Source organism: Trichosurus vulpecula, chromosome 8 (assembly GCF_011100635.1).
Source record: "Trichosurus vulpecula isolate mTriVul1 chromosome 8, mTriVul1.pri, whole genome shotgun sequence".
In the NCBI taxonomy this organism is placed as follows: Eukaryota; Metazoa; Chordata; class Mammalia; order Diprotodontia; family Phalangeridae; genus Trichosurus; species Trichosurus vulpecula.
Window position 1 is genome coordinate 238,199,158 of NC_050580.1, and position 15,202 is coordinate 238,214,359.

Below are 15,202 nucleotides of genomic sequence, written 5' to 3' on the forward strand. Positions count from 1 at the left end.
CACCCCTTGGAAATCTTTTCTTTAAGGCTTTAATGTGTGTGTGTGTGTGTTTTTAACATTTGCATCTGTGAGAAATGGTGGGAGGAGTTTTGTTTCCACAAGATAGTGATAGAAGATTGCAAGTCAGGTGACTGGTTCTAATCACAGCTGTGATCTAGCAGAGACCAGGCAACTGATCCTGTGAAAAGTTAGAGGCTTGTATGCATGCTTTTTTTTTTTTTTGAATTTTAATAATTTATTATTCTACTAAGAAAAGTATAAAGTGGGATGTTAGTGTGTTATATAAATCATTTCAGAAATTAGAAAAAGTGTCATGCTGCAGCAGATTTCATTTTTAGCACCTTTGAATACTTGGAAGTATTGAGGAGTTAAGACAAAGTAACAATACTGGATGATGCCAACTTACAGTGAACAAAGTGAAGTGTGCAACCCGTGTAACAGAGTGGCCATTTTGGACTTTTCCCCCCACGTTTGAAAGTATATGATACTTTTAAAACCTTTTAAAAGTTTGCTGAATTCACAGTACATAGATAGACCATGGAATGGAAATGGCTGAAAAAAATGAGGAGGCTATACAATTCCAAGAAAGTTAAATGGACAGTCCAAAGGCACTGACTATACAGTACATGGTCTTATTCTCCCATCTCACAGTGCAGCTTCCATCACTGCTGTTATCCCAAAAGCAAGAGCTTGCTGTATGCAGCCCCGCTCCATTCTTCTGCATAATCACACAGGTCACAATGTACTTGAATGGTTTCCCCAACTTGGTAAGTTGACTTAAAGTCTGTTCCACTACATTTGTGGTCCACTGATTGACTTTGCTGTGTTGATAAGCATTACCACCAATCGCACTTTCTATGGCCTCTTTTACAATGTTACTCACTTCATCAACCACAAAAGAAGTCTCCTCGGAAGCCTGGAAATCGTCCATCTTCCCTCTTCAGCCGCGGCTATCCGGGCCTTGTATGCATGCTTAAGGAGGCTTTTGAGGAGGGCATGACATAGGCAGTGAGGGGGTTGCATCTGGCCAGTGAAGAGCCAGGCGGGAGATTCAAATTGGGAGTCAATAAAAGGACTGGCATTTGTCTGAGTCCTTGTACTCTCCTGTACTCTGATCAAGGGATGTACCAATTTATTCAGAAAGAATAAATGTAAGATATAATTAAAACCTTCTTGGCTGTCCAACAAGTATTGTTTATTCCTAGACTAAGTATGTTTCTAACACATCATTTTCCAAAAATATTTTTTAAATGACACATCTTAAATTTAATTATTGTAAATTTGTGGGGTTTTTCCAGCATTGAAATTTTGATGATGTAATATTGCATCATGTAATCATATGGTATCATATTATAAACAAGTCATTACATGCACACATTCCTACTGATGTCTACTGGACTTCCCAACGATGGGCAACATGCTCACCTACCAACACTTGCTTGTTAAGACCTGTCCGCTCCTAGGACTTGATCACCAATCAGTTATAACTTGAATTTTTTGTGTTTATTTGGAAAATAATGTAATCACTATGACTTTAACTCTGTTACACAACAGATGAAATATGTATGAATGGTTTTTTCAAATTTCTCTTATGTTTTCTTTTTTCTTTATGCTTCTACCACTCCCTTATTTTTATTCAATGCCCTCTAGTTGCACCTGAGGCTACTACTACCCCCCTGGATTGTTCCAGCCCACCCCCCCCAGGGGCAGTATTGCCCACTTTGGGAACCTATCTTGTGTAAGCTCAGAACATTAGACATAACTGTAGTAGTCTTGTATCTTCCTTTTCTACCATCTATTTATCTTAGTTAAGTCTTATACCTGGATACACACACACACATACCACAAGAGAGTTTCCCAATGGAGGCAGTAGCACAGAGCAACCAACTCTTCATAGTTAAAAGTTTGTCTTGCTAGGTTCTAAGGGTTCACATTGTAGGATAGGCTTATATATGAGAATTTTGCAAATCTCACACTAAATATTTTGCAATCAAATGTCTACTTGGTTAAATAAATTAAAGAGTTTTCATGCTTACCCACAATCACACAATTTTTTCTGTGTACAAAAAGTTAATGGGCAAGACATAAGTGCATGAAGGCTCTGGGCAATCAAAGAAGCACACAAAACTTGAGGTGTGCCAAATTGGTGCCTTTGAAATTCTGACCAGTTCAACTGTTCTTTGAAACTTTGTTTAAAGTAAGGACTGCATTCATAAGTGTACCTAACTCTTCAAGACGCTGCCTGTCCCACAAAGGAGAGCCTTCTTCCCACCCCCATTGCCTAACGAGGGTATTGGTTCCCATTCCTAGCCAGCAGTCCCCAGTGCTCATTCTGCAGCTACCAAGAAGATTGGCTGATGTGCCTTTTTCCTGCTTTAACAATCATTCAGCAGTTGGCTTGGTCTCATTGGCTGACTGTAATCCCCATTCAGAAATGTGGCTCGGAAGCACAACAGAACAAGCCTTGTTCTCTCAGTAGCATTTCATGCCATCGTCTGTCTGCCTAGAAAATAAGATAAAATGTTGAATGTCTCACCAAAATGATTAGTTAAAAATCATTGTTGGTTTTCTTTTAAAAATGTGCTGATATTTGCTGGGGAATATTTCAAAACCTGCTGTCCATTTTTTCGTATTCAGACATAAATGTAATCTCCATGTTATGCTTAAAATGTGAGATCCCAAAGTAATTTTCATATTAATGCGCACTACTAGTTTTAGATTCAAACCAGAACCCCAGAACAAACATCCAAATAACTACTCTCATTTTAAAAAACCTTCTTGGAGCTATCACCTTTGAATTCAATCTACATTCCTCATTCTGGCCTCCAGGGTCCTACTATTTACTTCAATTTATCATGTCAGTTTGGAGGCAGTGGGGCATAGTGGAAAAGGGGCTGGCCTTGGAGTCAGGAAGACCAAGGTTCATGTCCTATCCTTCACACATACTAATTGTGTGACTAGGGACAAATCGTTCAACTTCTTAGTGGTCCAGATAACTCTTTAAGACAGTAAGTGACAAAGGAACTTTTTGCGTAATTGGAGTTCATTATGCCAATAAAATCATAGGCATGTGTCACCCAAAATGAAATTATCTTTTTTCCATTCTCTTTGATCATTCACTAATTTAATAATAAAAATTATTCAATACTTCTTATATGCAAGGCACCATGCTGGGAAAATGAATCTGCTCTTTTTCCTCTTGGTTGGCTCTTAGTTCTCACGTGAAAGCCATCAATTCAATCAATGTTCTGCAAGTCTAAGACTATTTTCTTCCTATATCCATTCATATACCTACCTTCCAACAACAATCTCCACAATCTTCTCTAATAAACCTCCTTGATAAGAGAATTCCTCAAAGGTACTACTCAATCAGCTTTGCTTATTTATCCCTTTCTTAATTTTCTAGTCATTTGTTTTCAGCCCTGGTGTTTCCTACTTCAAATGTCAAGGGGAAGAAGGGAAAGAGAGGTGAAGAAGGGAAAAACAGAAGAAGGGGAGGATAGGAATTTCTTGGTTAGGAACTACTGAAGACTGAGTAGCTAGATGTGAAGAAATCATCAAAAAGGTCAGCTACAAAAGCAAGAAGTTCAACATGATAACATATTCCACTGGCATATTACTTCAATATCCTGAAGGGTAACATTCCTTTAATTTATGGTACTTTTACCACTATACCTCAGAGTTTCTACCCTAATTAACATGACCTCACACAGTCCTGTGTTGTGTGTTTGGGGTTTTTGTTAATTGCATCTAAAAGTACAGATAGATGCCCTTTAAGATAAAAGTTACTTGGTGCCTCAAATGTTAAGCAGATGGTTCATAGCACTGGTGTCATGTCTTAATCAAGAAATGGAAACAGGGACAGCAGGTTTTTATATTCTCTCTAGCATATCCCAGAACATTCTTTAGAATGAGACAGCCAAAAGTTATAAATATTTCCATTAGTCAAAAGATACCAAGATTTGTCTTCTCAGAAACAGTGAGAACTTCCCCAAGTGGAAACATTTACAACAAAATGAGACAATCATTTTTTTTGTAAAGCACTTTGGTGAGACATGCAAACTATTATCTTATTTTCCCAGCAGAGTGGTTAAGAGATGAAAAGGTAAAGGAATAGAAAAGGAAGAATTAAGAGGGAAAAGAAAGGGAAGGAAGTAGGAAGAATTCTCTTAACTACTAGTGTCCTTTACTAAACAACCTTGTATTCATTTTGCATCTATTCTATAGATACTTTTTCACATTCGTGTTGTGTCTGCTCTGATAGAATATAAGGTCCTTGAGAGTCTAGAATACCTGTTGGAGATATTATAGAGGATACTCTCAGTCAGGTAGGCGTTGGACCAGATGATTTCTGATCCCTTCCAACACAGACTCCAAGTTTGGGCCATTCAAAATAAAATGGATTTTTATTTTAGAATGTAGCTACTACATAAACCAGGGATTTGGAGGAATGGCAACTCAGGAAAAAAATATCATTAATAATATGCCCTTAACACTCTAAACCTCAGTATTCCCATTTATACAATGAGAATAGTAATTATGACCTTCAAGTGAAATACTATACATAAAATGCTTTGCAAACTTTAAAATATTAAATAAATATCAGTTATAATTATTTTGCATTTACCTAAAGGTTTCTTACTTGGTCCTGCAAACCTCTCTGGGAAGTAGGTAAGTGTTTCAACAATTCGGCTAGCAGCTGCTTTGGGGGCAAAAAACCAACATGAGCCCAACAACAAGAACACTGCAAGCCCAGGCTCTTTTGATCTGCTTTACTAAGGAAAGCAATGTTAAGGGGTTAACAATCTTACTTTACTCCAACATACAAATACCATTCACTCAGCTCAGGGGAAAAAGACAGCACCCTGAGCTTCAGAGCAAATCCAAACAGAACAAATAAATATGAATCAACAGACAGATTTCCATCCGATAAAATCACAATAAACAGTTACCAGAGAAGCATCAAGATCTGAGTTTTCTCCAAAGTCGGGGAGCTTATAACAATGGCTTACCTAGAGTCATGTACAACTCCTGCTGTGGCTCAGAGCTCTAAAAGAGAAAGTCAACCTCTGGGTTTATATAACTTGTTCAGGGTCAAAGGTGAGTCATACATGCAACTCACCCACATGACCTAAAATTGTCACAAAAATGCGACTTAAACCCATGTAGTCTAAAAGCCTCTGATGTCACAAACATGTCACTCAAACTCATGTAAACTAGGCTTTCCCTTGAGGCAAGGTGGTCATCAAGCACTCCTAATTTAATCAAGGAAACAAAAGCCAAACTCTTCAAGGGAACTTGGTTGAATAAGTGCTAAGAGCCTATCTTGATTCCCAATACAATAAGACAGTTATTATTACTCTACAGAGCAATGAACAGTTATGGAAAGATTAAGTAACTTGTTCAAAGTTATACAGCTGGTGGTTGGCAGAGTTAAAGACTAGAACCTAAGTCTTATGACTCAATACAACATTCTTTTAATGACACCATTTTGCTTCCATTAAGTTAATAGTAATGTCTGCATCCATTTACTGAATAGTCCATCATTATATTTTTAATAGGACTAGGAATTGTCAGTATTTGCATTTCTGATCACTGTCCCCAATTTTCCTTTTAGGGGGAGGGGGAGGCATATATCTATAAAAACATAGTGGTAGAAAATAAGAACACAACAAACTCTTCACATATATTACTTGGTCTAAATTATAACCAACACACATCTGCTTTATGGAATAACATTTATAATTTGAGAACTACTACTTCAAATGTTATGGGTAAGGAAGATAAGTACGTTCCTGAGAATGGTGTGGTGGCTATCACTTGTGATATGCTCAGGGTTAACAGTGGGACTGTTATGTAACTTTACATTTTGTTTTGGGTTCCTTGGCTGAATCAATCTTTGAGTACTGATTGGTGTTTGCGGAATGAAATTCTCCAGGTCTAGATGAGTCATCAAGAAATTAAAAGTGTCCAGATGGAATGTCTTCTTGATTTGAGGATAAGCAGCCAAAATAAGGGGCTCCTCTCCAAAAAAAGTAAAAAAAAAAAGATGCTTCAGTTTCTAAAGGTATTTTGTAGAATGACTGTTCACTGCAAATCCAAAGCTTATCATTTTTTTTAGATCTCACTTTTTAAAAAATAAGAAAAATCATGCTTTTTCTCTTATGTTATGCAGCCTGATTTGTCTGCAAAACAAAGTGATTTCTTAAAGGCAAACAATTATCACCCCCAAACAGAAGTCTAAAAACTGGGAAAACTCATAAACTGGGCTGAGAAAACAAAAAAAGATAGATGCATCAGTCTGACCATCCCATCTCTTTTCATCAGGTTTCACTTAACTAAGACCAGGCATTCAATTTCAGGGTAAACAAACAATTCCTAACAGGACATCCCGTTACAGGAGAATGAGAGCATCTCAGTGCCTCTGAACTTCATGTAAGCACCAGCTGCTACTCAATTTCTCTTGGGAAAACAAGTTGTGAAGCTTCTTGGTGACTCTTATAATTAAAGTGATGTAAATTCCTTTCAGATTCAATCATAAGGGAAATGGTACACATAAGAAATGAGAAAATTCAAAAAGAAAAAGAGAAAAAAAAACAAAGGAAACAAACCACAATCTCCACCAAAGCCTTGATGGCCTGAAATGACACTAGTTATAGGAAAGATAGACTGCATATTTTAAAAGTCCATTAGAAAAGAAATTCACAACTTTAAAAAGGTTTCATATACAGAAATCATAAGAAGCAGAGTGATCATTTATAGCTTCCAACACTGGAGGATTTTATATAGGTGAAGGACTAAGGAAAGGGAGCATTTTGACGCTCAGACATCACTGAAAACAATTTTTTTCAGAATGGCCCAAGACAAGATAGTACTATTTTCTTGGCTCTTGTTAAATTTATTTTGTATCAGTTCACGTCAATTTTTCTATTCTTCTTTCTAATCATTCTGTTCATCTTGGTGTACCACACATTCAAACATCATACAAGAAGTCTATGACCATTTATTTTTAAATAATTGAAAAATTAACACTATGAAATTATAAAGAACAAGCTTGGTCTTAAAGAAAAGACATGAAAACACGCCTTCCCCTGCTTCTTTGCAGAGCTTAAGGGCAGGAGGTCCCTATGGGTATAGAACATTACAGCAGCCTTTTCATTGCATTTTTTTTTATTATAAAGAGTGGTTCTCAGCTACGGGAAGGAGAGGAACAAAGGGAAGGGTTCTAGATCATGCTAAAAATCAATAAAAATCTATTAAATGGATGGACTGATATTATGTGATGGCTCAGAAGTGAGATTTACTAACTATACCTATCAAATATATCAAAGCAAATTCACTTCGGAGGTATACTGAACATTTTTCTGTTTCCTATAACTACTCTGAGTTATTACAGATCATTTACTTTTCTTTGTCATGAGGTTTCTCTTTCTGATGCTCTTTTTTTCCTTCTTTTTCATCTTGAGAAAAAAAAATCCTAAGCCTATCACATCATGTTTTCAAATATCTTCAAAAGAAACATCTGCCTGAGGGAAATTTACCTTTCCACTGGTAGGTTCTGATTCAGATGAGAAAGCAGCCCACAATATTGACATGGACTGCCATCTTTCTTTGAGGTGAACTTCTAGGATATGGGAGACAGCAAAATAAAGATCTTAAAGAGGAGGTGGGAGTGAAACGGAAAGTGGAAATGATAAAATACAGTAATTTTTTTTTTGCACCAGACTTGTGATTCCATTTAGTATAGAACAGGCATGTGAAGTCAACTTACATTGATTGGCTCAAGAGAACTGATGGTTAAATTTTCATTGCAAGCATTTATACTTCTGAAATTGATAAATTCTACAAATTAAAGTTAATTTATGGTTTTGTTGATTGTCTAGACTTAAAGTAATGGAGAATGTGTTAATAATGCAGATGAAACTTTAAAGTGTGTCTCATGTTTTTGGAATGCTGGTTGTTAAATATATACCAGCACACATCTGGTAGAAGACTCTGCAATTTGTACTTTTTAGAGAGTTGTCTCAGGGCACTTAGAGGTTAAATGACTTTCTCGGGTTTACAGAATCACTAGGTAACAGAGGTGAGATTTGAACACAGGTCTTTTTGATGCTGAGGCAAACTTGCCGTCCACTCTGCAACACTGCCTCTGATAATAATAAAATGTTAGCCAGTAATTATAAGGCTTTTCAGATATACTGTCAAGCTAGTACAATTAGTCTTGACTAAAACAGAATTGGGTATAAAGAGCCTTTTTTAGTGTCCTTTTCCTTTATATTTCCAAAACCTACAAAATGACTCTGCTACAAAGTTAGTTTTTATACCTGTCAGCCTTGCATATCTCCCATAATAGTAACTCAGTATCATCATTATTAGCTGTTTATTTCCTAAGCCATTAAGTTTCTTAAGGAGCTTATTAATTATCTTTATATCTATATCCAGACATGTATATATATATACATATCTGTGCATATATGTACATGTGTGTATATGCGTGTATTGTCTATGTATGTGTGTTGGTATGTGTGTTGTATATGTGTATATATGCATGTACGTATGTTTGTGTGTGTATGTTTATATGTATTTGCTAATAAAATGTTGCTATGGCTTCATTTGCCTATTAATACCTGCTGAGGTCTTAAGCAACCTGCTAAGATTTAAAATAGAGTTTAGGTCATACAAGAAGAGTACATCCAATACACACCTGTTAGATCAGGGAAAGTTGTATGTATTCCTTAATCTAGATTTTCCTAAACCCTGTGACAAAGTTTCTCACTATTCTTGTAGAAATGATGGAAAGATGTACAGTTAGGCAGATCGTGAATGGCCAAATCCAAACAAATAGTTATTATTAGTGCAATGTTAATTTGAAGGCAGCCTCTGGTGGGACAACCCAGGGATCTATGCTTGGTCTTATTCTGATGAATTTTTGTTTATCAGTGACTGGTAAGGATATGCTTATCAAATTTTCAGATAGCACCAAGGACAGCTTAGACTTGGGAAGATAGGGTACTAATACATACATTTACCCTTGGTTTCAAAAATCAACTTCACACATAAAAATGGGGGGAAGCATAACAGCTGGCAGTTAATGGTAATGATGTGGGCATTTTAGGGGACTTTAGCATGAATCAACAGGACGATATAGTAGCTAAAAGGGGAAAAAACCCATAAAACAACTGGGCAAGTCATTTAACCCCGTTTGCCTCAGTTTCCCAATGTGCAAAATTAGCTAGAGAAGGAAACAGCAAACCACTCCAATGTCTTTGCCAAGAAACCCCAAATATGGTCACAAAGACTCAGACATGATTGAAATGACTGAACAACAAAACTGTCAAAGACAGAAGAAGATATAGCATAACCATACTCTGACCAGTCAAACGATACTTGTGGCATTCTTTTTTTTTCCCTTTGGGCAAAATTCAATTTAGAGATCAATTTTAATGAACACAATCATAGCATAAATTGAGGTTAAAATATCTAATGTGCATTATGATCCTAAACAAGAAGCATGAACTATAGGATGACTCAGTAAGATAAGGATGCTACTACACTTGCCTATCCTCGGCTTTTCGTTTGAGGATGTGAGCCATGAAGCACCTTTTCTGATTAGGCACAGGAGGAAAAGTCATTCTCAACAACTCTCAGCCTATCAAGATGCCCTTCCATTTTACACTATGAAATCTTTGCCACCATAAATGCTGCTGATTGCTTCTTTTCTTCTTCTTCTTGTAATTGAGAACCCATGTTGAAAGCTTAGTAAGTAATCAGAACCATAAGTATAATTTACTCAACAAACAAAATAATATGGAGGAAAAGAACACTGAAAGACTTCAGAATGCAAATCATTGCAGTGACCAATTAAGACTTCAGGAGTCTGATGATGAAACGCCTCTAGGCAAAGAGGTATTGAACTAGAATCACAGAACAAGATACATACAGGGAGGTCCTGATAAGTGACAACAATGAATCCCCTAAAGTGGTGGCATTATTTGAACTTACACTATGTATTTCCATTGGGCTGAAACCAATTTCCATATTTTACATAATTATAATTTAAAATAGTGTGACTTCAAACACATGTGACCACTTCAAGGGATTCACTATTCACAGTAATGGGGACCTAGACAAGTCTAGTTAATGTGTGGGTTTACTTTGCTTTTATTTATTTATAGGAAAGGTTTATAAGGGGGCGGAGCAGGAAGAGCTGGTGGGTAGTGATGCAAAAAAAAGAAGAGCATAAATTAAACATTTAAAATACTCAAAAGAAAGCAGAACGAAGTTCAGAAAGGCAGACAATCAGGGCTGTTTTGTTAATAAAAGTTTTAAAATCAAATTGTATATGATGGTATCACAATTTAATTCCCAATCCTCTGTTCTTTGCATGATTCTTTTTTATTTTTCAAAAAAGCCTAATGAGCAGACTTTACAGCCATTGCTGGCTGCAAATTCCTCTTTAAAATAACTTTCTACGTGTGTTTCAACATTAGATACAGAGAAATGACGGAATGAAAAGTTACCACAACACCCTCCATAAGGAAGAAATACCTTAAACTCCTCAACAAAAGGACTTTTCCTATTTACTATTTACGGACTCAGACAAATGTAGGTCACACACATTATCTATGTTCCTATACAATAACAGACATGAAGGACTGTGTATGTGTTCTAACTGAACCCACTTTCTGTAACTCAATAGCATTCTATTCGATGTACTGAAGGTCTTAGAGATTTATCAAGTTCTTAAGGCCATGATTAATAATTTTTATTAAATAAATAATATATAATGTTATAGGAAGAGATATTTTTGACCTTTTAAAATGTATTTAATCAAAAGTGAACATTTTCAATGGTGCATATTCTTCAACTCTCAAAGGTGAGAACTCAGATCTCAAGTTTTAAGGTTCCCATCATACTGCCTAGACATTCATAATCTCAAAAAGACATTAACAAAACATCTAGCTGTTTCAGGTTTTGTTATGAATTGCCAGCTAAAACCCAATAATTTTAATTAGACTTATTTTATTCACGTATTGTGTTTTCACATTACATTCATTTCTGAATATATCCATTCCCTTCTCCAAACTATACCCAGTGAGTTTGTAAACAAAGAGCTTTAGAAAATCAAAAGGAAAAAATGTTCAGCAACACAACAATCACCTCTGACAGTATATGTAGTATGTCACATCTATAGTCCTCTAATTCTTCAGTGAAGGGAAGAAGGTTCATTTTCTCTGTTTTTCTCCAAGGCCAATTTTGATTATTATAACTAAACAAAGCATTGAATTTCATGTATGTTTTGTTTATATTATAGTAGTAACTATGTATGGAGAGAGCACTGGGCCTGAAATCAGGAAGTCCTGAGTTCAAATCCAGCCTCAGACACTTACTAGCTGTGTGACCCTGGGCAAGTCACTTAACCCTGTTAGCCTCGGTTTCTTCATCTGTAAAAAGAGCTAGAGAAGAAAATGGCAACCTACTTCAGTATCTGTCAAGAAAGCTCCAAATGGGGTCATAAAGAGTTGGACACAACTAAAACAGTTGAACAAAACTATATATATATATACATATATATATAATTTTCTTGTTCTATTTAATTCTGTATCACTTTATATATCTTCCTTGATGTACTTCTCTGAATTTGATATATTTGTAATTTCTTACAGCACAATAATAGTTATTAGTTTACTATTCTGGAGAACCCTATAAGCTTTAAGCTTCAGTTGCACAAAACTTCACTAAGACCTTTGGGACAGCCTATATTCATGTACCACAATTTGTTTAACCATTCTCCAGCCGTGGACATCTACTTTGTTTCCAGGTTTTTGCCACCTTTTGGGTGGGTGGGTGTGTATGGAAGAATTTTTTTTGTCTTTGACTTCATTGGGATATATGCCTCACAGTGGGATCTTGGGGTGAAAGGGTATAGAAATTTTAGTCACTTGTTAGCACAATTTCAAATTATTTTCCATAACGGTTAGAGCATGTCATAACTCTACTGATAGTTCACTGGTACATCTATCTTTTCAGAACATCTCCAGTGTTAACTATTACTGTCTTTTCACATCTCTGCTATTTTTCCAGGCGCGACATGAAACCAAATTGTTTTGATTTGATTTCTTGTTATTCGTGCTTCACAGAAGTCTTCCATATGCTAGTTAGTGGTTTGCGGCTCTTCATTTGATAACTGTTTGCTCATATGTTTTGTCCACCAATCCACTGACACCCACTGCTGTCTATAATCTCATAGGTGGTTGAAATGGTGACTGACCTTGATACTGGAGTTGAGAATACATATTGAAAAAAGGATTAGCCTTATTAGTCCTAAAGAGTCATGTAGTACAGAGTAGTCGCTTTCTTGTAAAATTCTTATAACAAATATGGAATGTCAGTTTGACTCTTTTAGGCCAGACTTAGGCTATGTTTATAGATAAAGCATTCACACAGCCATTCTGTTTTGAAAGCGGCAAATTCACTGCAATGAGTCCATTTGTCTGACTCCTTGCTATGATGAAAACACCCTTAACAGAAAGGAAGCAGGGGGCAATGCTGACATACCTGTGAATGACATTCCAATTCGCAAGCCACTGAGTCCTGAAAATATGTGTGCACTCTCTCAAATATATTCCTTGAGTCTTGGTGACTTGTAACATTTTTCATGTTGATTTACAACTGAAGCAATCCCATTATGGACTATTTCTCCACCCCGTCTCCCACTGTGTTTATAAAAAGTACTTTTTAATAAGTATTTCCACCCCATGAAAACTAATCCACTCATTCATTCTCTCAAACTTTTAGAAACTATAAAGTGACTGGTTTGTTTTGCTCTTCACTAATGCACTTACTATGTTTCATTGTATACTTTATAATTATTTGAACATGTTTTTTCCCCTCCTAGAATTCAGGTTCCTTGATGACAAGAACTATATCTTATCTAAAGCTTTTATCTCCTGCAGTGTTCTGCAAATTTTGATTGAATTGCTGAAAATTAAAACAATTGGAGAAAAAAGTTGCCGTATATGAATATATAATAATATTAATGTGCTATAAAAGCAATAAATTTGATGGATACAGGGAAGTATGGAAAAACTTACATGGTCCAATGCTGAATGAAGTAAGCAGAACCAAGAAAACAATACATACAGTGACTACAACAGTACTAATGAAAAGAAGAACAGTGAAAAAGTCAAAAGTTAACACTGAAAATTACACAAACAAGCAGGCCCCAAAGAAGAGATGTGCAAAGACAACCCCACCCCACTCTTTTTGCTGCGATGGCAAGTCCGTAAATGTGGACCACGGCATACGTTTTCAGACTATTTCAATGTATTAACTGGTTGCGCTGATTTTTTTTTCTTATTTTTTCTTGTGATTTATTATATGGGATGGCTGTCTGGGAAGGAGGCAGAGAGAGAGATGTTGAGGGAAATTCTGGTGATGAAAAAAAGATATCAATAAAAAAGTATTTTAAAAAGAAAATCACTGCTATGTACCTTGAGAAGATACACAGAACTATATATATATATATATATATATATATATATATATATATATATATATATATATATCATTAAGATATAGAGTTTGCTGGTCTCCTATTGGCCTTTCGGCATGACAGCTAATGTTCTTGTGTAGTCAATACAGAGTTACTGTCCTGAAGACACCAATTTCAACACTTTAGTGAAGTGAGAATGGTCCCTAGTCCCCTGATGAGTTTCTTTTGATTTTTCTTATGCAGTAGTGTCAATAGCTTCACAGGTAATAGCTCGAGATATATTAGTTGCTGACTAAGTAGGAATGGGCCACTAGCCACAATCTATTCTATACCAGGACTCCCAATGTACCACAGAAAGGTAGAAAGAGGGGAGGATGGTACATGGCATGAAAGTAGATACCAACATCAGGTAACGCTTTAAGAATTAATTGCTATATCATTCACCTGGTGGAGACTCTTTCTCTAACAGATGTATAAGAAAGTGACAACGTAGCAAGTGAAGAGTCACTGCTTTCCCCTCTCCCTCAGGAATCACAGGGATATCTATGACTTTTCCTCCTTCTCAGGAGAGGATCAGTCAGCTGCCAGTTGTTTCGCTTGCAGTTGTCAGGATATAGATTCTTTCTACTGCCATGTGCCACCAAAGGGGTTTTCCCTCAATGGATTTGTAAACATTCAACCTCCAAACCCTCTGAGAATTATATAAAACAAGCTAAAAAAATTTCAACAATAGATGAAAACTCAACCAAGGGAAATTTTATATACTTCCAGATTCAGTTAATATGTTGTTTGGTTTTGCTGAACTACTTTGCTTCCTTTCTTTTTTTGTTACCCTGGTCAGGGGAAGGGAAATGACATATTTGAAAATGAAAGTGACATAAAAATAATCAAAATTTAAGTAAAGCAGAAACAAGATTAGCCAAGAACCGTAAAGCCGTTGCTTATCCCACAAAATATTCACTAGCCTGTTCTATACTCTTCCAGGAACATGCTGATGTTGGAAATGATGGCAGCAAACATTAGCAGTCTAAAAATAAGCCATATTCATGCTGTGGGTCAGTTTCCATTTTTGTGAAAATGGTAATTTATCTATAAAAATAGGCTGGTTTTTTTGGCCTTAGGCTTATTGCCATTGCTAATTTATATGGTTGATATAAAAATAAATTTAATATTTACACACATGAATAAATGTATATCCATAAATACCTTATATTTCCTGAAAGCACCTCATCATACCGCTAGACACTTTTATATGAATCATGAACAAACAATCCTACCATGATGGTTGTAGATGGGAGGGAAATACTAAGACACATTTGCAAATGTGTGTGAGCATGTGTGTGTGCATGTGCGTGTGTGTAGTGTTAGTCTGGAGGGTGTTGTGGTAAAATGTACTGGAATGAGAATTTTTTTAATGATAGTCCCTGCTCTGCCAATTTTAAGACAAGTCACCCTTCAACTCTGTTGGGGTGGGGGGAAGGGCAGGCTGAACCTGTAATTGGGTACTACAAATCAGCAACTTGTCTATAACAGCTTTAGAGCTCTGCCTGGGATATTGTGAAGCTAAATGACTTAATCATGATAGCTGGGCTGTGTCTGAGATGACTTCTAACATTAAGAGTGATTTAAAAGGGTAACTGAGTGCCTTGGGTATCCTTTCACCAGGGATCTTCAGTTGAAATCTGAGTCACCATTTATGAAGGACAT

At 36.2% G+C, this 15,202-nt stretch overlaps 1 protein-coding gene across 1 annotated transcript; it reads right to left on the reverse strand.

Annotated features, from left to right (window-relative positions):
* Positions 1-240: 240 nt before the first annotated feature.
* LOC118829174 (dynein light chain Tctex-type 1) lies at positions 241-951 on the reverse strand. Its single transcript, XM_036736142.1, has one exon. It carries the CDS (start codon positions 929-931, stop codon positions 590-592), a length of 342 nt encoding a protein of 113 aa, XP_036592037.1. The 5' UTR covers positions 932-951; the 3' UTR covers positions 241-589.
* Between the last annotated feature and the right edge of the window lie 14,251 nt (positions 952-15,202).